Here is a 22138-nt window from a genome sequence, read left to right on the forward strand (position 1 = left end):
TATTTTGGACTGTGATAATAGTTTGTTTGATTAATTGAATAGGATATGTCCTAGATATGAATTTACTTGTAAGATATTGTAGTTCATTATTAAGGTCATAATGTGTGGAACTGTATTTTATAGCATTGTAAATTTGATTATAAAGGACTGCTTTTTTTGTGTTGAGGGGGTGATGTGATTCAAAGTGTAAGTATTTGCCCGTGTGAGTATTTTTTCTGAAAATTCTTGTTCCTAGTTTTGTATCGCTTCTGTATATAGTGAGGTTTAGGAAATTAATTTGTCCCTTTTCTTCCAATTCCAGGGTATATTTTACAGTTCCACACATTATGACCTTAATAATGAACTACAATATCTTACAAGTAAATTCATATCTAGGAAATATCCTATTCAATTAATCAAACAAACTATTATCACAGTCCAAAATAATATCAGCAACCCACCCAAACGCATGTCCAATAATAATCCACGTGTTATCCTCCCTTACCATAGTAATTTTGCCAATCAATTCCGCTGTTTATTCAAAAGTACTGATATCACCCTTACATTCTCATCTTACAATAAACTAGGTTCATTATTCGACCACAAAATACGGTTCTACCAAAACATCAAACACACGTGCTTACTACCACTACAATAGCTTTAGGACGGGACTGTCCAATACCGAATTAGCAACACATGTTCAATCCCACAACCACACCCCCTTAGTAGATTCAGCCATTCCTATTATCAAATTAAAATCCAGTTTTAAAATTTTCCAATATGAAGCCCTAGTTATAGAATGGTTTCGCCGCCATTCCACTCTCCAAGTATTAAATTCCAAACTACCCTATAACATAGCACCGGTCTGGAATCTCATGCACCTGAGATTCCCACATGTATCCAGGAGCATCACGGGAATCTAGTCTTCTTAAATACACGCGTTTACTCTCATTCTACCATTGCCAACTGAAGACGTGTAAAACGAAAGCCACTTGTTATGGCTATTGGCCTTCTGTTTCCAACCGTATAACTAAAATCGTTTCAAATTTCAACATTGACAACCAAGGACGAAGACGTGCACTTCTACTTCCTTGCGCACATTTTAATTCTGTTTTTAAATCCTAACTTATTCATGCTAACTTAAATTTAAAATTATCATCCAATTTATTCCAACATCAATGCAGATTATAAAAAGGTGAGTATCATAATAAATTAAATTAAGCTACACTATTATATTGTGTATATTCTGCAGAGGCATGACATATATGCATGAGCTACAACAAATTAATGCAATTCGTAAACAGTGAAAAAAAAGGAGGGGGAGACAAAACAGCCATCAGACTGCAGAAGTAGGCCAATGTACATTTGCCACATTACCAGTTTGCTATCTTTCTTCATGCTGTCAAATATCTGCTTCCATAATAGGGCTTGTGTGGGTTCCATGGTTGGAATCTGCCATAGCTATATGGAATGCTTCCAACCAGCAGCATGCAGTTGGCATGCTGCTCAAACCAGTAATGCTCAAAAACCGCAAAGTTGGCCTGAAAACAACTCCCTCGTGCTCTGAGATGCAATTGCAAAGTCTGCAATATGACTTGCTAATATAACACAACCAAGCATGTGATCCAATAAATGGAATCTTAACATTGCAGAAAAGAAATGACAGATTTAACTCTGGGATTGCCAGGGAACTGCAGTAACTAGCATTGTTGTGTCACAATGCAATAGCATGATGTGCAGATATGCCAGGATAGTGGAGACTATAAGAAGATACAGTAAGCTCATTATTGTGATCCAAATGGGAAACAAAATTATTCCCATGTAACTGAAATCTATCCACAACATGGAGGGGGTGGAATCCGCACCTGTACAGATCTGCCCTGACCTTAGCGATCTCAGTATCCCTGCCAGCAGCATAGACAGAGTGGGACCATGCTCGACTAAATAACACTTATGCTGTGCTATGCAGATGTCCTGGGGCATGTGCTGATTTATAATTGATTACTGTCCTTCTCACATTGGATTTCTATATACTGAGGTTGCCAAATGGGGAAACCACACACCGAACTAACATCTAGAAACGGAAGAGCATGTGATCTAAGTCTAACTCCATAGTGTAAAAGAGAGATAAGAGGACAAGGATTTGAGATACTGGAGGAGCAGTGCCTCTGACCTTCCGAGAACGATCATGAATACATCATCCATATATCTTTGCCAGAGCTTAACTGGCACCGGTAAATTCAAAAGTATGTCTTCTTCCAAGGCCTCCATGGTACTATTAACTATGGGAGCACTGATTGGAGCACCCACAGCTATACCATGAATCTGTGAGTACAAGGAATCACCAAACATGATCGTGCAGCTAGAGAAATATTTAAGGCATCATAGATATCATTTACAGAGAGAGAGAGAGAGAGAGAGAGAGAGGGAGGGGGGGGGTCCTTTCTTTCAGCATGGAAACCCTGTCCAACAGTTGTCTAGCAAAAGCACTTACTGGTTATATTGGAATTTATTAATATAATAGACCATATATTTTTTATTATATTAAAATTTCAAACTTTTCTGTATCTCATTTGTGAATTTTGATTAATTAAATTTTGTAGATATCAAGTGTTGGTGACCTCTCATTGCCCTCCTCTAAATCATCCTCCACATCTTCCTCTGCATCCTCTGCTTCAGCTTCTTCAGAACCAAATTTTCAAAGTAGTACTTATACCATTGAAGCACAATTAAAGTAAGTATGAGCCATAATAATTATAGCTGAAATTCATAATTAAGACAACAGATGAGTCATTAGTTGGAAGTACTGTATGGATAAATGAAGTATATTGTCCTTCCAGTCTACTTGCTTCTCAGAGAATATAGACTTACTCAAATCATTAACATGTAATATAAAAGCATATCAATCGACAACAAAAAAGTTTATATATGGCCATGTTTGCAGGGGCTTTCTTGTGGCAGTGACAGGGCATCTGACTGGTGGCTAAAAGTGATTCTGTGTTAATAATCAGTGATTTTTAAGAAAGATTAAAAATCTGAAATTTCTTCTACCTTTCTAAGCGTAGTTAAACTTTTATTGCAATAGTTTCTGAAGTGATTTTTTTATGGTTTTGCAGAATTCTACTAAGTTTCGAATTGCACATTTGTTTAAAGTTAAGAGTTACTTGTTTTCCTCTCCCACTAGTTCTGTGAACATCTGCAGTCTTACAGGAATTGTTTTTGTAAGATTTGTTATTGTTTTTGCATAATAAAGACAAGAACATGAAATTCAGTATTCTCTCAAAGTGGATGCTGCCCTGTGGGGAACTGTAAAGTATACCAGATTTGAAATAAATCTGAAAAGGAATTACAGCGAAACTTCCCTTTAACGGACAGCCATGGGGAACGAAAATGTGTCCGTTAGAGAGAGGTGTCTGCTAACAAGAATCTGAGGGAGAAAAAAAAAAGAAAGAAAGAAAAATCGTTAAACGTTTAATGTAAAATTAAATTAAAATATATACAGATTTTGCACAATATTTTTGTAAATAATATACATACAATTGTGCTATGCATATTATGACTTTATCTTAAGAAAAATACATACAGTAATCACTTATTTTCTTCTGCACCTCCTTCTGGCTGATAATTTTGTTTTTAACATTTGTTTGGAGTGAAGAAAACCATCGAAAGTCCTTCAGTATCTTCTTCAGCGGCGAAAAACATTTTTAAACGATTGATTTGTATGAGCACTTCTTCTATTTTCATCGGTGGTTCGTCGTTAATATGTTTCTTCGACAGAATGACCTCCTTCCATTTCTTCATCCTCATGAGGAACTTCTAGAAAAATATCGATGATAATGTCTTTGATATCTAGAGCACCATCTTCAGTAGTGAGGTTCGAGTCTATATCTTTGTAGCCAGGGTCACTTGTAGCTGAAGTATCGTACATTATCAATAGATGTTGAAGTTTTTGTTCTTCTCGGTGCTCCACATTGCTGTTCACAACTTCAATTTTTGCGTTTGAGAAGCTAGACTTTACAAAACTGTGCACGACAGTTTGTTTTCTAATTGCATTTACTGAAGAGGAAATCCATTGAATCAGCATCTAGGATGCTGATTTTCTTTGCAAGGTTACTTGCACATGTTACATCATTCATGTTTGCAATGAGATGTCTTAAAACACGTTTTCTGTAGTGAAGTTTAAAATTTTTTATTGTCCCTTGATCCAAGGGCTGACACTCTGCAGATATGTTTGGTGGCAGAAAAACGATTTGAATGTTGGACAATTCAATGTGCGGGTGAGATGCAGCATTATCCATGAAAAGAATAATTTTTTTTTTATGACCAATCATGTTTTAGTTAAAGTGACTTATCCATTCGCTCATGATATCTCGTGTCATCCATGCTTTTTTATTAGACTTCCAGTCAACATTCAAAAGATTCAACTTTATGCCCTTGAAACAACGAGCATTTTGTGGTTTTCCTATAACAAGAGGTAGTTCAAAGTCTCCCAGCATATTTGTACACAATAGTACAGTCAAGTGTTCCTTAGAAATTTTTCCGCCCTGGCACTTTTCGTTTTTTAGACTCATTGTTTTTTCAGGAAGAGCTTTAAAAAACAACCTTGTTTCGTCACAGTTGTAAATATCCTTAGCTTCAAAATCATGACATAAATCTTCCAATTTGATAGTCCACTCCGTTACAACCCCAGTATCAACAGATCCACCTTCACCACTTACGGTTTTCCAAGAAATTTTATTCCGAGTTTTGAACTTGACTAGCCATCCCACAGAAGCTTTGAACTCATTTACTCCCATAGATTTCGCAACCTCCAAAGCCTTTCCCCTAATAATAGGCCCATTAATGAGAATTTTTTTAGCACATTCGTGACAAAACCACTCATACGTAACATTGTGAATTTGAAGCCCAACAGTTTTCGGGAATGATTTTTGAACCTGATCATTTACGTGTTGCCAAAATTGTTTGAGCAGTTCATTTTTTTTTCTTTAAGATGTCGCTTACCTGTGTCTTCCCGATTTTGAATTTTGCAGCGAGATTGCGAACACTATTTTTTTGCCGATCATACGCATTAATGAGTTCGACTTTATCTTTTAAAGTTAAATGTTTACGAGAAGACATTGTGCACTTCACACGACACTGAATAAAACTGAAAACTGAAACTCAAAAGACAAAAGGCCGACAAAATTCTCCCTCCCCCCTGCACACACCGAATTCATCAGAAGTTTTACACGTGTCTTAAAATTCTTGAAAAAGAGTTTAGAACCGCGACGTAAACCTTGATAAAATTCAGAGAATTGGAAATAGAAAATAAACACACGATTGAGGCAATACATGGAAGAAATGTTCCTAGAAAAAGGGCCGTGAGCTCGCCCGCTGTCCGTTATGGGGAGATCAAATTAAGTGCTAATCTAAACGAAACAGTGCAGATTGCCTGTCCGCGTCCGTTACAGAGAACGTCTGCTAGACAGAAGCTGAAAACACGTTAAAACCAATGGAGGTGAGTTTGGGAATTTGAAAATGTCCATTGTAGAGAGATGTCCGTTAACGAGAGGTGTCCGTTAGGAGAAGTTTCACTGTAACTAATCGTATCAAATATATACAATTCTCGTATATTTTTAAACATTATGTGTACAAACATTCATATATATTTTTCTCATTGTGTATACATAATGTTTAAAAAACAAGCAAAAATATATATGAATGTTTGAACTTCCATGTTCATGATGGTCTTTTAAACTGGAAAATTAAAGTTAATATTACACCCATCTTTATATGTATGTATATATATTAGGTCGAAGTCCCAGTTAATTTTTGTTTTGTGAGTGGTGGTGAAATTTGTTTGGGTGGGAAGCATTACCGGTAATTAAGGCCAACTACTCAATGTGCATATAACGTTTAATTGTTTAATTCTACAATAGCATTAATGCTGCATAACTGCAGTATTGTCACAACTAAAAAAAAAAAAAAAAAAAATATATATATATATATATATATATATATATATATTTTTTTTTTTAAATAAAAGGTGGAAAACATGCAGCATTATTAAATATTTGATTTTTAATTTTAAAAAATAAAATAGAAATTACATACAATAAATATTGCAATCCCTTAAGAAAACAAGGAATATTGGTATTGTCCAAGCAGAATTTAAAAAAAAGGGGGGGGGGTGCATGTCAGGTGTCCCAAAATATATGCTATATTTTAACGCTGCGGCCAAACTGGCCATGGCCAGGCACCTCACCCAAAGAGAGGCTCCTCATTTTCAGTGTAAATATTTTCTAAAGTAGTGATAAAAATTTTTTAATAATAATAAACCAAGAAAACATGTAATATAAAACCATTCTTAAACTTAACATGCTAAATTTATATGAGAGATGCCAAAATTAAACATTATCATGTACACCTTTTGGCATCTCTCATATTGTGGGATTATCTTCACAACTGGGTTGTCATGTTTGTAATACCAGGGTGCCTGCCCACCCACCAATGAAAGGCCAACAAGCCATGAAATGGTGCCGTCTGGGTGGTGGTGGTGCCCACTGAGAATAAGTAACAATAGTCTTCTCTGTTAGTGAAGTGTTACTTATTCGAGGGAGTGCAATACATGGTAACTCGTGAAGGATGAGCATAATATGAGATACAGTTGAAATGATGACTTTGACACTACCATTGTAGTTTTTTCCTTCAAGAGTTTTCTATGGTGTTTTTACACCTATATTATATAGATAAATATAACTCTTAAAATATTATTCCCAGTTGCATTAAGTCTTACTTAAAATATATATATTAAAGGAGCCTCAAATTTAAATACGACCGGGGGTCTCTTTCATCCTTAATCTGACCCTGGCCACATGCTCATTACTTTTGGGCATCAGCAGTAATGAGCCTTGTTACACACATCATTTATAGACAAAACATTACCTTGCAGTTTGTGTTGCTTTTTATTTTTTATTAAAAATTAAACGCTACATGTGTTAAGTTGCAATCCATCAAACCCAAAAGATTTGTCACCTATGAATTGTCTGCCACTGTGTTTGCAACAGAGGGGAGAACCACTGCCACCAGGTTAAAATGGAGTTTCAGATATCTACTGTGACAACTCACGTCACAAAACAAAGTGCACCAAATGCCAGATTAACGTAAATTATTAAAGAGAACTGGGCCAAGCAAGGGATTCTGAGGGACTGAATCAGAAAAGTATCCTCTCCCCACAGAAGGGGAGAAATAAATCCATTATTATGACTCAAAAAGTTATACAAGTGGAATTTGTTATAATACTAGAGTAGCAATTAAAGGAGAGTTATGGATTCAGTATATATATGAAGCTTTGATTCAAGTTTGCCATGAAGACTTGAATTTAAGACATAAGACTCTGATCAGTATATAAACTGTAGTAGGGGTGTAATTTGCAGATTGATGTAGTAATAACCTCATTTGAGGGAGAAAATTAATTATATTTGTGTGAAATAATGCATTTTCATTTATATATTTTTCTTGTGAAAAATTAATTCATTTAATTCAGTTTTGCTTGATGTCATTTCAGTTATCACTGTGTTTTTGTAACTCAGCTACTGCTTTATGCAAGTGATGGCTTACATATACACTGGCGCCTCCGTAGTCAGGTGGGCAGGAGCAGCAGTGTGTAGCATACGCTTTTTGATTAGACCGGGGTTCGAGCCTGTGACCACCAAATACGGAGGATGCAGAAAGGTCAGGGAATGACCACCGCATATCCCCGGAGCAATATGGGCTTAGTTGCTAATGCTCCTAAAAACCAAATAACTAACTAACATATACACTATATGTATTTATATATGCGAATGCCTGCACTACTATCAATGTTTTGTTGTTATTCTTGCTGTTATTTATTTATTTATTTATTTTATAATACTGTCCAAGTATTATAAAATAAATAAATCTTTTTTATTGTATGTTATAATTGTATGTTATCTTTTCCATGTAACAGTATGAACTATTTATACTCTTTCTGAACCTATTATCCCACCCTCTTCTCTCTCTACTTTTAATACCTGAATGATAGTAGAAATTAAAAATTATACTTTGGAGAGATAATTTAACATTATTTAGAGCATTACTTAAAGCATGTTTTTTAACCCTTTCATAAAAGTTTCTTGGGATTATTAAAGTTTGATTGCATAGCATACATACATACATACATACATACATTCATTTATTTAGTTATTTATTTATTTATGAATGAATGAACCTTAAAGATAAAATTTTTCTTGTTTCTCTCTCTCTTATATTTCTTTCTCCACTGTCATTTTATCATTTTTGCTGTCAGAAAGCCTCTTAAAATTTGGTTCAACCTAATAAGTATCTGTCACTTTATCAGTTCATTATTTTTGCATTTCGTCATCTTTTAACCTTATATTTTAATGTTGTCTTATTTTGTATCTCTTTTGCTTCAGTTTCATTTTTGGATAAGTTTTATTATCACATTATAATCTTTTTAGGAGAAGAAGTTGTCCAGAAGGTACTTGCAGTTTAACTCCAGACAAGGTAAAAATTAATTTAGTATTATGCCTTCCCATCATTCTCACTGGTATATAATGGATTGTTCCTTCAAAAAGTATTACATTATTGTAACTGTCATTGATGTTAAATTGGTATAATAAATTTCAGTTACATAAGGTTCTTTTTACATATTAACAAATAAATCACAAATTAAAACCTCCAGTGCAAGATAGTGGATATATAATTTGTTACTATTTGCAAAGTTTTCAGCAAGGAACTTGTTGAAACCTTCTCAAGTGGAATTGGGATTGAGGTATCTGGTTTTATATGGTGGTAATAAGGTTTCCCAAGAATATGTTCAGTTTTATATTCTGCAAACAGACAGATCAGCTGTAGAATTTGGCATTTAGAAGGAAGTAAGTTAGAATTTTAAAAGGAAGAAATTTAGAAGGAAGAAATGTAAAATTTTAATAAAAATGAGCCTAAGATTACCAGAGTAATGAGCCTTGGTACACGCAGAATTTACAGATGAAACAATACCTTGCAGCTTTTGTTGCTTTGGTATGAATCCAGAACAAATCAGCAAACTACTTCAAAATTTCAATAACTCTTTTAATATAGCTAAACATCTGTTAGTATATACTCTGTGCACAATTTATTAGGAATATTATTCTTATACCAGGAAATACCAAGAGCTAATTCTAAATCAGACTTATTCAGAGAAATAATCATAAAAGCTAATAGACTTTTCATACCAACTAAGAAGTACTGTTGAAAGCTTAGACCTAAATGGATGTCAGATGATCTAATGAGTGAGACCTGTGGCAGAGAAGAAAAATGCATGGGTTGCATATAAAATATCATGTGATACAGTAGCCTATGGTAGATATATCTTGTCTGCAATCAAATCACAAAGGAGATTGTGCAAGGCAGATTATGAGAAATCGTTGGCAAAGGATGCAAAGAAAAACAGCAAAGACTTATTTACTTATATAAATACTAGAAGGAAGGGGATGAATTACATTGGTGCACTTGATATTGATAGTTTAACCGTTGACGATCATGCTCAGGTTGCTGACAAACTGATTTGGAATTTTGCATCTATATTCGCGTGAGGAATTCTTTAGGGAAGTGAAAGCCAGAAGTTTATCAAACTGTAAAGGGGAGCTAAATGATTTTTAATAACTGAGACGAAAGTGGAAGAGAAATTGTCAAAAAAAAAACCCATAAAAAAAGCCACCTGGGGTGGATGGAATCTATCCAATCATGTTAAGAGAGGCAGCAAAGGAGGAAAGTAAACTCTTAGCCATATTTATGAGAGCATCTTTGAATTCAGGAGAGGTCCCTGTGGACTGAATCTGTGCAAATGTATCCCAATTGATGGGGGGGGGGATCAAAGGGTGACATGACTAATTATAGAACTGCTAGATTAACTTCTGTTCCAGGGAAAACTAATGGAGTCACTGATTAAGGAAGTGATGTAGGACTATCTAGACAGGAGTGCAGTTATACTTCAGTCACAGTATGGGTTCATTAAGGAGAGATCTTGCTTGCCCAATTTGATTGGATACTATGATGTGGTGGCAAAGGAACTGGATGCAAAAAATAATTTTGATATCGTATACTTGGATTTCAGGAAAGCTTTTAATACTGTTGCACATAAAAGACTGCTGTACAAATTGGGACAGTTTGGAATAAAGGACGAGTTACTGTTATGGATAAAGGGATAGCTGAGTGGGAGAAGACGGTGTTTATCAATAGACACTGCCCTTTGTGGACTAATGTTATTAGTGGAGACATACAGGGTTCAGTGATGGGCTCATTGTTGTTTTCTGTATTTATTAATGATACTGATGAAGGTATATCAGGCTTAATGTCTAAGTTTTGCAGATGATACAAAGGTTGGCAGAGTGGTTAATGACAGTAATTAAGCTATGGTGCTGCTGCATGATCTAAAACATTGGGCTAAGAGATAGCAATTGAAGTTTAATGTTGTCAAATGCAAGGAATTGCATATGGGTAGCAGCAGAAAATGGAATGGGGGATAATTGTGCAGTCGGATGCGGCGTTCTCTGAGCCATGCAGACAGGCTGCCGGGACACTTCATGGGGTTTTTTTGATGTGAAAATAACTTTGGCGGCACCTACTAAGTTTTCAAACTGAAGTAAGACTGGTTAAGAAAATGTGACACAGAAATGATGTCACTTCCTAAATGACACTAAAATGAGAAAAAAAAAAAAAAAAAAAAAGAAATTGTTGACAAATATTTGTATTGTTACAGTTATATGGTGGTACAGGTGTGTATAGGTGTCAGAAAAAAAATTCACTTTGTGTGATGATGATGCAGTTGTTTGATGTGACTGCCACTTGCAGACACAATGATTTTAGCATTAGCATTAGTAGAGGCATATGAAGCAAGAAAGCAAGCTTATACAGCATCATCAGCCAAAAAAAAACTTCCCATTTCACCCATCCATTCGCTCCAAATGTTTGTCTAGTTCTGCCTTGAATTTATTTAAACTGTCAACTTCTACGATGACAGATGGAAGTTTGTTCCAGCAATCAACCACATGCTGGCTAATGGCAAATTTCCATACATCTATTCTATTTGAATATATATTCTATTTCCTGAATTTGAATTTGTCCTTTCAGACAATTAATCTGGACAAGAGGAAGAATCCCATCAGCATTGAGCTTGCTCAAACCATTCAAGACTTTATACACCTCAGTCAGATCACCTCGCAGGTGCCTGTTATTATTATTGCTGCTCTTATATTATTTCTCCCTGATTGGGGATTCCACCTCGTGACAAGTATTGCTACCAAGTACACAGGGTAGTTGTTATGTCTGATGTTACTGTTGGTCGAGGAACTCTCTGACAATCCTACAGGTGTTCAGAATTGCGACTTTCTGGAGTTCCTTGTAGGTGTTCGCTGGGAGACCTATTGCTGGTAGGCCATTATGTAGGGTCTTTGGCACCATACCTGTGGTTGACATGATGATCGGGATAGTCGTTACTTGTTGCATATGCCACATCTCTTTGATCTCCTGTCTTAGGTTCATGTACTTCCTGATTTTTTCCCCCATGGGTTTTCTGCAGATTGCCAGTGTTGGGTACCGCTATGCCAATCAGATAGGTAGCCTTTTCCTTCTTGTCCACAAGGGTTATGTCCGGTCTGTTGTGCGGGACTGTCCTATCCGTTATTATGGCGCGGTCCCAGTACATCTTGTGGGTTGGGGTCTCTAGTACTGCCTGGGGTTCGTACTTGTAGTGCGGTACACTTTCTTCGATCAACTAGTATTTCCTTGATAGCTTCTGATGTATTATCCTGGCTACCTAGTCGTGTCTATAAATGTATTGAGTCTGGGTGATCACCTTGCATCCTGCGGTGATGTGTTGGATCGTTTCTGAGGCCAAGTGGCATCAACAACATATGTCATCTAAAACTCCAGGCTTCTTTGAGATGAATTTTCTATAGTTCTTGGTGCTGATTACCTGGTCTTGGATGGCGAGCATGAATCCTTCAGTCTTGGGTAAGAGCGTCCCGCTCGTGAGCCATGCATTGGAAGCAGTTTTATCTATGTGACCCTGATGGAGATCATTGTAGATGCTCAGTTCTCTGAGCAGTGAAGACAGGCTGCCGGGACAGTGTCTGCCATGGAGTGTCTTCTCTGACCATCTTTGTAGCTGTGTTTGTTCCTACTGGCTGTGGGGGGACTCCTCGCTTAGGTTGTGTGGGGTATACTGCTTGTCCATCTTCCTTATGGCCTGGTGAAGTGCTGTTGTGTGTTTCTGGAAGTAATCCTTCAGGTTAACTATCGCTGTCTTCTGTTGCTCCATGAGGTCTATCAGGCCCCTTCCTCCTCCTTCCCATGCAATTGTCAGTCTCTCCACGGCAGCTCTCAGGTAGTGTTGGCGGCTCTTGGTCATCATTGCCCTTGTCTTTCTCATGATATTCTCCAGCTCAGTGTTAGTCCAATCTATGACCCCAAAGGAGTATGTTAGCACTGGGACTGCATAGGTGTTTATGGCTTTAACTGTGTTCCCTCCATTCAGCTTTGCTTTCAGCAGGCTTCTGAGTCTCTGATGGTATTTTTCGGTCAGGCAGGCCTTAATTTCCTTGTGCTGTAACTGCTGAGCCTGCATCATCCCAAGTATTTGTAGGCCTCTCCCTCTGCCATGGCTTCGATCTCTTTACCACTTTGCAGCTGGTAGTTGCAAAGTTGACTAATTTTCCCTGACGCAATTCGTAGGTCTTGCATTTGGCTAGACCAAATTCCATCCTAATATCCTTGCTGAATTCTTCGGTGATCTGGAGTAGTTGCTGAAGGTGCTTCTCGGTTCCCGCATAGAGCTTGATGTCATCCATATACATCAAGTGGGTGAGGGTGTACAGGTTCTTCCTTCCTTCTTTGAGGTTATATCCATATTCGCTACTGTTGAGCATGGTAGATAGCAGATTAAGTGCTAGACAGAACCACAATGGGCTCATGGCATCTCTCTGAAAGATTCCTTTCCTGATGGGGACTGTTTGTATATTTGTTTGTTATACTCATCTTGATTATTAGGCCTGTAACACATTCCTATTCTCATTTTTGTTTTCCTAGTTCTTATGTCACACCACAATGACTCATCATTGCAGTGGCTACTTCCATCTCTCAACATGAACCCTGTCAATAGATGGAAGTGGCCAGTGGAATGGTTAACTGGGTTCATTAATTTGGATTCTATGTGCTTCTTAACTAATAGCATAACATTTCCACAACTCCTGTTCTTTCTGTACACTTTGTACAGAAACGACAGTAGTGGGGGTGAAGTCCCTTATGTCTAAGCTGCACATGTCTCCAATATCCCTACAATGTATTTTTATGATTTAATTAGTACTTCAAATTCAATGAATTTTTTTAGTAACTCCTAGAATTAGTGTACATTCAAATATACTTTCTGTATGCTTTGTACTCCCCATATTGAAATTCTGCATCCCTTATGTCTGAGCAGCATCATGTCTCCAAGATCCCTATAGTGCTGTGTTTTATAACTTAACCAATAATTCAAATTCATTGAAGTTGTTTACTAAGGTTACTAAGTTGTTTACTACATTTAGACCTGAACCTTGAACAGTATTTCCAACTAAGAAATGCTGTTCAACGTTCAGGCCTAAATGGATGTCAGGTGAATTAATGAGGCTTGTGGCAGAGAAGAAAAATGTATGGGATGCATATAAATTATCAGGTGACACAGAAGCCTATGGCAGATATAAGCTTGTCTGTAATTAAGTCACAGAGGAGGTTAGGCAGGCAGGCGAAGGCAGATTACGAGAAATCTTTGGCAAAGGATGTAAAGGAAAACAGAAAAGAATTATTTACTTATGTAAACTCTAGAAGGAAAGGGATGAATCAGATTGGACTACTTAACATTAGATGGGTTGACTATTGATGATCATGCTCTGGTAGCTGATAAACTGAATGAGTATTTTGCATTTACATTCACACACGAGGAGTTATTTAATGAGGGGAATGCCAGACATTTATCGAACTCTAACAGGGAGCTAAGTGATTTTGTAATAACTGAGAGCAAAATGGCAGAGAAATTGTTGAAGTTAAACTCGAGGAAGGCACATGGGGTGATGGGATCTTCCAGTTATATTAAAGGAGGCAGCAAAGGAAGTAAGCAAACCCTTAGCCATAATTATGAGAGCTTCCTTGGACTCAGAGGAGGTCCCTATGGACTGGAGGTGCACAAATGTATCACCAATTCACAAAGGGAGGGGGTTCAAAAGGTGACACAAGTGACTATAGACCTGTTAGTTTAACTTGTGTTCTAGGGAAAATAATGGAGTCACTGGTTAAAGAAGCATTGCAGGATCATCATCTAAACAAGACTGCAGTAATAGTCAAGACACAGCATGGGTTTGTTAAAGGGAAGTCTTGTCTGACCAATTTAATTAGATACTTTTGTGGTCACAAAGGAACTGAATGTCAAAAATAATTTTGATATCATATACAGTGGATTCCGGTTATTTGGGCCACCGGTTAATCGGGGCAGCCGTTTATTTGGGGCAAATCTTTAAAAACAAAAACCAATCGAGAAAATAGCCAGGGTTTACTTCGCTTAATTGGGACAAAATGCCGTTTAATCGGGGCAGGAGACCTCAGCACTGGAGATTACCCTACGATTGTCTCCGACCGTACCATGTAGTCTGGTAGGATTTCTGGAGGTCGCAACCATAAAACAATAAAAACAATTAGCAGTCACCTGTTAATTGTGCTTTTCTGTTAGTGAAATCTATCACTAACAGAACGGACAGTAAACTCGATCTTATTGAATTTGCGATAATACCGACAGCTGGAATTCTGTAGGTTATGGTACAATGTGTTTACACTTCTATGAAATCTTCAATCATATAAAAAAAAAATAATTTTCAGAATCTTCTCTTCATTCCTATTTTTAAAGCTTCGTAATTTGTTTACTCCGTTCTCACTTGCGCGTGTTGTGTTACTTGCAATTTGTGTGTGCCGTGTTCTTGGTTATTGATTGCTTATCTTTTTACTGTTTTAAATTTTAACCCCCAACCACAAATGTCAGTGAACAGATATGTCAACTAGTTTAGTTAGTATGTAGACATTATTACAGTATGTATTAATTCTTCCGATTATATCGTATATTCTTCCGATTATATCGTATATTCTTCCGATTTTCATATCATTTAATTTTTTAATTGGTAAGGTAATAAAGTGTAAATTTGTGCTTAATATATCTTTACTTTTATAGCCTGTGGATAATATTCCTCCTATTTTCGCTAATTAGAATCGCTGTTTAATAGAATTAAAATTCAATTCACAAACGTGATCGCAATGACCGGCGCTTACTGCACATCGTATAGTGAACGGAACTTTACTGTGGTGAATTCGTCGTAACGTGATTTGATTGTACAGTGAACCAATTGTAAAGGGGGGGGGGTGCACATTGTATTTTTAACTATTTATGTGAAACTTCGGATAATTGGGGCAGCCGCTTAATCGGGCCAAAATGCACTAGTCCCGATGTGTCCCAAATAACCGGAATCGACTGTACTTGGATTTCAGGAAAGCTTTTGATACTGCTGGACATGGAAGACTGCTGATCAAATTGGAGAGGCATGGCATTAAGGGTAAGTTGCTACAATGGATAAAGGGATGGTTGAGTGGGAGACGACAGAGAGTAGTAATCAATGGACAGTGCTCTTCGTGGACAAATGTTATTAGTGGAGTTCCCCAGGGTTTGGTGCTGGGCCCTTTGTTGTTTTGTGTATTGATCAATGATATTGATGAAGGTGTATCAGGATTAATGTCCAAGTTTGCAGATGATACAAAGGTTGGCAGGGTTGTTAACAACAGTAAAGACAGTATGCTACTCCAGCTGGATCTGGATAAGTTGGGAAAATGGGGTGAGAAGTGGCAACTGAAGTTTAATATTGACAAATGCAAAGTACAGCCTATGGGGCAATAACCGAATTGAAACTTACCAAATGTGTGGTACTACACTCAGGGAAGTGGAAAGTGAAAAAGAGCTGGGGGTAATTGTGCAGTCAAATAGGAAGTTTGCTGAGCAGTGCAGATGGGCTACCAGGGCAGGTCATGGAGTCTTGTCAATGATATATAGAAATTTTGCTAGCAGGGACAGGGAGATGATTATCCCATTGGACAAGGCAATGGTCAGGCCACACCTAGAGTACTGTGTTCAGGTCTAGAGGCCTCATTTTAGTAAGGATGTAGAGTTGCTAGAACGAGTACAAAGAAGGGCAAGAAGATTGATGAGGGGAAGAAAGCGGTGCTCTTACCAAGAAAGGCTTAAGTTCTGCAAGTTTCAGAATCTGGAGAGTAGGCACCTGTGAGGAGATCTGATTGAGGTGTATAAGGCCTTGAATAGATTGAGCAAGCTGGATTCTGATGGGATTCTTCCTCTTGCTCAGATTAAGAACCTAAGGGGGTCATAGATTCAGATTGAGGAAAGACATTTGTAGAATGGAGTGCAGAAGTTTTCCTTTAGTCAGCAGGTGGTTCATTGGTGGAACAGACTTCCATCTTTTGTTGTGGAAGTTGTGGATAGCCTAAATAAATTTAAAGCTGAGCTGGACAGGCATTTGGAATGAATGGAGGGGTGGAATGGGAGTTTTTTTTTTTTTTTTTTTTTTTTTGCTGATGCTGCATAAGCTTGCATTCTTGCATCGTATGCCTCTACTAATGCTGAACTCCCGACATTAGTGTGTATGGAAGTATGTATGCCCCTGTTTTTATTCTTAATAACCCCGACTCAACGATACAAAGCAGAGCATGTATTTGCTTGTTCCATTAGGACTCCTAGCAGCCTTAGTAATTCTAACAATTTCCTTTTCAGGCTGTTGTATGTCTCAATAGAAACCCTGTATGAATCACTTACACTTCTGCCTGCTGCTGCTATTAATCTTTCAGTCTGTATGTCCTGTTATTCAGGATAAATCCACTGTTTGTAACAACACACAGATTTGCGCATTGTACTGGAGGGGAGAATTGAATATGATTCAGAATTTTTGATATATTTGTAATCATCTGCATCAGGACACACTGTCAATATCTCTCGTGTCTTTTATATGATCCCACAGATAAAAATCAATGTGATTCAAATTTGTTGACAGGGCAGGCCATAATACTGAGGCATCGTAATGACAAGTCATCCAACATTCAGGATAATGGTTGTTCAGAATGTATCTTACTGATAAATAAATAATAATGGTGCCTCCGTAGCCAGGTGGGAAGGAGCAGCAGTGCGTTGCATACGCTTCTTGATTAGACCGGGGTTCGAGCCCGTCACCACCAAATACGGAGGATGTGGAAAGGTCAGGAAATGACCACTGCATATCCCGGAGCATTATGGCCTTAGTTGCCAATGCTCCTAAAAACCAAACAACAACAAACAAATAAATAATAAATAAGTATCTGTTTATTAGTCAGTATATTAGATACAGTGTAACCAATCAAACCTGGACAGTGCATGTGCTAGAAGCGTTTACATAGAGAGCAAAATATTATGTTCATTATAAATATAGAACATAGCAGATTAATTTGAGAAGGATAGCCGAAACCTAGCATTCACAACATAGCTTTCAAAATGAAATTACATTTTACAGAAAACTCAGGAATATAATACAACTCTTGATGTGACATATACTTTGAGATATCATCAAGTGAAAGATAGCATAGCTGAAAACTTGTAAAGAATTCAAAAAGGGACATACAATGAAAATTTAGGAGGCAAAGAGGAGCTGATATTCCATTATACACAAAGATAGGTCAGTTTCTAGCTCATTTTTTAGATTAATGGAAGGATAAGGGAAGAATCTGTCAAGGGAGCAAATCTTATTACATACAAATTTTTGGGTTAATATCCAAACCAAAAGCCTTGAAGTAGGCACAGATTTTAATGTTTGTTTAATTTAGTTATTGATTATAGCTATTCCTGACTTGAACCAGGGATAATCAAGGTCTTTAAATCGTCATCTGCATAATCAATTATTGGAATATTACCTTGAATGGGGGAAGAAAGAATAGCTGAAAAAAGGGCAGTCAGAACCCCACACCCCAACCTCAAATCCTCAAAATAACTATGCCACATTTGATTATCCAGATTTGTATAAGGGTACCATTAGATATGATTTTTGTATAAAGTGTCTTATCACCATTAATATTATAGAATTCAGACAAAAGTTTTATAAGAATTGTTGGGCAGACTCAATCAAAGGCAGATGCTAACACAATATAAATAACATCCAGTTGAATAAGAAGGTTAATTGAATCCATAACAAAAGATGTAGTCTCAAGTAGCCTCATAATTGTTGTTCTTACCATAGTGAATGTGGGAGAGGTGTGAGGTTCAATATTTGTCCAAAACTCAATATTTGTCCACTAATGAGAATGGAATTCTCATTAGTGGAGCTTATAGCAATCTTACTTGCCAGTTTTTCTTTTTAACCAGTTGTTTATTTTTAGGGATAGGAATTACAATATATAGTGACCATGACTTAGGAAAATATTTGATATTATAGAATTCAGACAAATGTTAGTCAGGGATTCAAGAATGTATACAGTGGAAATTTTAAGAACTTTTGAATAAGATTGTGGGTCAGTTATATTGGAGAGGGAAACATTTAATGGCACATTTCACTAAATATTTATCAAAAGAAAACCTGTGAAGGGGAGATTCTTGTAGGAATTTTGTATCCAAGGCAGTGTAACTTTTTGATCCTTACAGAAGTTTACAGGCGAAAAGTTGCAGTGATGTCGGTCCATTGCTCCATGTTTGGTGATATGCAAGAACTCCCATTAGGAATAATTTTCTTTGTGTTTGGGATTTTACTGTTCAGTATTTGAATTAATTTTGAATTTCTTAACCCAGTGATGGTGGCAGATCACCTGACACTTCTCAAAAATACACTTCTTAGTGTACCTCTCAGAAATAATGCTCAGAAATAATGAAATACATACCAACTATGGATAAAGCTTAACAACAATTCCACAATTGAGGGATTCACACTGAATCACCTTCTTGTTGCAGGCACCTTTCCTTAGAGAAAAATATTTTCAGGAGACTGAAAAGAAATGTCCATTTCAACTTCAAACAGCACGTGATCAAAATCAAAGGTATATACAACACATTGGTACTACTAAAGGTGCACAGTTCACAGGAATGGAATTCCTAGATGTTGGAGAGAATGGGGATTTCACCCCCCCCTTTGCTTCCTGAAAAACAAACTAATTCATGATTAATCAATGTTCTGTAGGATTTGTTTTACTTAATACCATTTTACAATTAATAAGAGGCAGCTTAAAACAAGGTCATTGTGACAAAAATATCTTAGTTATCTGTTGCATTACTCACACCTTAATTGTCTGTTTACAATAATCGTGAAATACTATGATATATATTAAACTAAAATAAAAATTTTTGAAGGTATGTGACTCTCAATATTTGTCCACCATTTTTGCCTTCAGTGTCCTTTTGAATCTTTGTTATCTGGTCACTCTAATTATAGATGAGTAATAAAGTGTGGGTAAACTATGCGATGGTAGTTGTGCAAAATTTGTAAATATTGGTGAGCTTTGTTAATACATTTTCTTCAGATTTACTAAACATTTCATTACCATTAAAAATTTCATTTAGATATGAAGATTTGGTACAAAAAATGATTATTTACTTGGGATAATGCTGGATTATATTTGACTTGTGTTGAAACTTGACTAGGAAAGGAACAACTTCAGAAACCAAGAGGGGAAAGGGTTTGAAGGAAAGCAGGCATTCTGAGTGGGCAGGTACAGCAGTAGTATTATGATTCCATATTGTTTAGAGTGATGCATAATTGATTGTCATTTTTCATAAGATACATGTCAGTTATTTCTCTGATGATTGTGTCTGAATAGTGGTAATATTAGCACATGAGAAGTATTGTTGCTGAATGACCAGTGTGGAGTCTAGTCACAGAAGGAATAAAGGAAACAGCTTCCATGGCCTGAATAGTTTGAAGGTGAGAGAACAACCCCCCCCCCCCCAAAGCAAACTTAACAATTAAGAACTTAAGGTGAATATGGATTAGCCCGTTTATTCATAACTCCATCCCCCCCAAATTCAAAGTTGTTCTTTTCCTCATAAGCACATGGATTGAAAAGTGGTTGATATTTAAGAGTATAGTTTATACTTTTACACCGAATTGTTGATTCCAGGGTGTAATCGTTTAATCTAAATTTAAACAGTCGGGATAAAAGTTTTGATAATTTCTAGAGAGAATAAAATTGATTTCTAGAGAAACTAAACCCATGAAGAACTTACAATGAAATTATTGATATGCATTTACTGTTTATGTCTTCCTCTGGATTATCAAATTATTTGAAATGTGAGTATAATTTTAAATATTTATTAAAATTTTGTATTTGAATAGAATAATAATAGAGTAATAATAGTATATTTGGTTAGACAAATATACTTGTATTACTGAAGTAATCTGAATTATCTGAAGTAATAAAAGTATGTTTGTTTAGACACTTACTTTTATTATTCAGATTAAATTTTAAAAAGCACTTAAATAATATCCCCCATTTTATTATATAAAAATAATAAAATAATATCCCCATTTTATTTTATTTAGTTTTTTCTGTTCCACTATAGTTTAATTTGAACACTTATGTCAGCCATCCGGATTTTCATTATGTTTTAATTTATTCTGTCATATTAATATAACATTGGTTTATATTAATAATAGTAGTTGTTTGAGTTATTTAAGTTTAATCTCTGTTTATTATAATTTTTTAATTTTGAGTTGCATATTTGCATATTCTTTTGAATTTGTTGATTGGAGGAATCAATGCCTAAATTTGCATTTTGTTTGTTCCATAGAGGATGGTGGTGGCCATAGCATATTTTGTGTGGTTTATTATTTCTCTTAATATCCTGCAAATATTGGGACACTGATTGTTTGCTAAGATAATGATCAGTAATTGAAATATATTCCTGTTTTTTGGAGTTCACAAGTGTTGGTGTCCCTTGAAAAGATGAATAATAAATACATTTCCTGTTTATACTCCAGAACAGCTACACTGTCAGAGGAGGTCACAGGGTAGAGGGAATACAAGAAACAACAATATTTAGCAGTCACATGAGATTGAACCATAGTTACTCAAAGCACCTGTACTTATTGTACTCTTTTTGCCTGACCATTCAGCTATGGCCTAGTGCTTTGGGGCTTTGTTTGTGGTTTTTTTTTAGTAATATTTTATTTTAGTAATACATGTTCTTCAGGGTGTGGGCATGTGTCTCATTGGATGAGGAGTTGCGCATTTTCTCCATGGGATTAAGCATTGCTTTTGTTCTTTTTCTTTTTATTCTTTAGATTTTTATGTTTATTATATTTTTTATTTTTGTTCTGGTTTAGGAATGGTAAGGTTATCAGAGCAAAATAGTATTTTTGCCTCACCTGTAAGCCTATTAACAGCATTAATTATTTTGCTGTTTAGTTCATGGTTCAAGTATGTTTTAAAATTTAATCTGAAACAATTTAATCTCATTTTTCCCCCCCTTAATAAATTGTTACTTTTATTACTTATTATATATTTAGTTTAAAGTTTAAAAAAATTGACAGAATTCTTTTTGTGCTAGTATGTCTAATGATATTAACAAATGTTAATATTTTTAAATATCTTATAGAAGCCTATACGATTTGCTGTGCGATCTCTTGGTTGGGTTGAAATAGCAGAGGAAGATTTAACTCCTGAACGAAGTAGTAAAGCTGTAAATAAATGTATTGTAGATCTGTCGTTGGGAAGGAATGACATTTTAGATGTAGTTGGACGGTGGGGAGATGTAAGTCTGTTAATATAATCTGAGTTTTTAATTTGTACATAGTTTTCAGCAGGTTATCTATTTAAAATTTTAATTTTGTTATTTGTTTTTGTTTTTTAAGTGCTATATTTGGAAGGGGTATTTTAGAATTGAAATTTGTAGCAAAGTTTTGATTCGGAGCTTATCAGCTAGGATTGAAATATTAAGAAAATTTATTATTTCATCATTTCATAAAATGGTTCAAAGGTTATTTGAGCATGAATTCATATTTTCGTGCACTGTCACTTATATAACAGCAGATATTATTGTTTAACTTTTTATTCCTTCATTGAT

General features: G+C 36.0%; 1 protein-coding gene across 7 annotated transcripts in view; it reads left to right on the forward strand.

Moving 5' to 3' along the window:
• The window catches only part of LOC150088024 (protein Fe65 homolog), a 437915-nt gene that overhangs the window by 314236 nt on the left and 101541 nt on the right, over positions 1 to 22138 (forward strand). For 6 of the 7 annotated variants that reach the window (XM_090370536.1, XM_090370537.1, XM_090370539.1 and 3 more), the window contains 3 exons: positions 2583 to 2713; positions 8460 to 8505; positions 21671 to 21826. In XM_090370536.1, the coding sequence (XP_090226662.1) occupies positions 2583 to 2713; positions 8460 to 8505; positions 21671 to 21826 (333 nt within the window). The remainder of the gene's footprint in view (positions 1 to 2582; positions 2714 to 8459; positions 8506 to 21670; positions 21827 to 22138) is intronic. The other variant, XM_090370542.1, reaches the window with a different exon arrangement.

Source organism: Mastigoproctus giganteus, chromosome 3 (genome assembly GCF_048544385.1).
Source record: "Mastigoproctus giganteus isolate SK-2022 chromosome 3, ASM4854438v1, whole genome shotgun sequence".
NCBI lineage: Eukaryota > Metazoa > Arthropoda > Arachnida > Uropygi > Thelyphonidae > Mastigoproctus > Mastigoproctus giganteus.